The sequence below is a fragment of the Nannochloropsis gaditana genome (genome assembly GCF_000240725.1).
Source record: "Nannochloropsis gaditana CCMP526 unplaced genomic scaffold scaffold571, whole genome shotgun sequence".
Classification (NCBI taxonomy): Eukaryota; class Eustigmatophyceae; order Eustigmatales; family Monodopsidaceae; genus Microchloropsis; species Microchloropsis gaditana.
Window position 1 is genome coordinate 13,381 of NW_005803382.1, and position 2,128 is coordinate 15,508.

At 54.2% G+C, this 2,128-nt stretch overlaps 1 protein-coding gene across 1 annotated transcript; it reads right to left on the bottom strand.

Annotated features, from left to right (window-relative positions):
* Nucleotides 1-1,240: 1,240 nt before the first annotated feature.
* On the bottom strand, nt 1,241-1,801 carry NGA_0081902 (putative protein conserved in bacteria with a cystatin-like fold containing protein; the record flags this gene model as incomplete). The annotated part of the gene is made up of 1 exon (XM_005854236.1): nt 1,241-1,801. One exon carries the CDS (start codon nt 1,799-1,801, stop codon nt 1,241-1,243), a length of 561 nt encoding a protein of 186 aa, XP_005854298.1.
* Between the last annotated feature and the right edge of the window lie 327 nt (nt 1,802-2,128).

The window sequence follows — 2,128 nt, forward strand, 5'->3', positions numbered from 1 at the left end:
GTCGGAAACGTCACAAGAAGATTATGGGTTAAAGGACATGACAACATGGATTGTGAAAGAAGAGAGAAGAGAAGAGTGCCTCGCCAGAACTGAGGCGCCATGCGGACAAGGGACGGGATAATGGTGGAGGCGAAAGTAGTGGCGGACAGAATGCAAGATCAAGAGATGGAACAGATAATATACACACGAGAGCCACCGAGGGGAGAAGGGGGTTGAAGGGCATAAAAGGAGAGCTGAAAAATGTGTGAATATAGAGATGTTGGGGGGGGAAAGCGGAAGGAGACGAGAAATGGGAGGGTAGCGAAGAGAAGCCCGGGCGGTGGGAGGGGAGGTCGGCGCGTGCAGAAGCATGGTAAACTTACCAAAACAGAGGAGAGATTCCGAGGAAGGGAATCTCTGTCAAAGAAATTGTAGGGTCGGCCGCCAAAGCCCAACAGACGGGGTGGGCGGACTAGCTTTGATGAGGACATCAGAAATGCTTCGAGGCTCGCGACGGGTGAGGGAGGGCAGTGGGGGGGAAGCTATCGAAAGGTGAGCTCAGGCCAGGATGAGATGCCAGGCTTCCAAAGGGTTTGTACACGTTCCGATATAGCTACAGGAGCTCTGCAATTTCCGTGGAGTAAGGTATGGATGGGAAAGAGAGGGGTGTGAGCGCGTTTTTATGTCTTTGAAGTCCCTCGCCGAGGGGTCGCTAGTCGCCACCTGAGTTTACACAGCTGCAGCCCCGAGGCTTAGGCTTTCTCTAGTTACATGCATTCTTTACTTGATATCTAACCGTGTATATGTCTAGTCCGTGCATCGCCTTGTGCGCAGCTTGTTCTCGGACAGCCCATTGCTCTTTCAGCCGTGTAGAAAGTGGCGTTGGACACTCCGTGTTCTACTATTATACTCCAAGTGCCGCGTGAAACTGAAAACAAAGGAATACCGATAGAGGTCAACAAAAACTGGGATGAAAATGGTGTGTGGGGTAGCCTCGCGCCGAAGTTTGTTTTGCGTCGTACGGGAGATAAATTCTACCACAACGTTTATGCACACGGGGCTCAACCTCCCCTTCCATCCTTATTCCGATATCGTTCTCCGCATCCCACCCTTATGGTACACATCTACACTTCACCAAAATTCTACTCCATATTCTATTTATGTCTCGCCATAACAACGAGTAATCCATCCTCGGCATTTCGTGCGCCGAGTTTTTCCCTCCGTCTCGTCTTTGTTGGGCCCCCGCCTGGTCTTCCTCCCATCACATCACCACCGTCGTCGCCTTCGCAAGCCCTGCAGGAGCAGTCGGCAACAAGGATGAGTGGTGGTCGACAATCATCCATTTTTCCCCCTCTTTCCGGTACACAAACGAATACCGTGCGTGCTTCTGCACCTCACGGCCGTCCGGGCCCCGCCACGCAAAGACGTAGTACCCGTCGTTGATGGCTGTCTCTCCTTCATTTCCCGTTCCGAATATCCTTACGTAAGGTTGATAGGCTGCCACCCTCAATCCAGGGAGTGCGGCAAAAAAATCAAAATACGACCGAATTTCCGCGGGATTGACCCGAAGTTCCTCCGAAACCGTTCCCCACAACACGGCGTCCGAAGCATACAAGGCGGCCGTTTCCGCCGAAGCCGTTGCGCGGTTCGAGGTGACCGTCTGAAGCCATTTTTGAGTAGTTTGCAGGACTTCCTGCTTGACCCGCTCGTCCACGCCTGACGCACTGCGTGGCCGAGGTTCGACCATGGATCCCATCGCGACGTTTTTGTATCTGCCAGGAGTCTTGTCTACAGCTGCCACACCAGCCGGTGCAATGGCCATCGCACCAGAAGGAGCAGCGATGTTGAGAGCACCGCCTAAAAAAAGCGGGGGGAGGAAAAGTACCCCTCGGGCAAACTTTTTGACGAGACTGCGACGCGTGGAGCCGGGCGGGGCCGCTCGTGAGGCCGTCTGTTGCAGTGCATGTAAAACAGGCCTGATCTTGCCGAGCCGGGTGGCCTTCTCACGACGTCTCTTTTTCGTTTGAACATGACTATTGCTGGTGAGGGTGCCAGTGTCTGTGCTGGCGGTGGTCGAGGCCACGGCGGTTCGCGGGGACCGCGTTACACTGATAGGAAGGACAGGGAGGTGATGTAGGCAAGCGCGTCG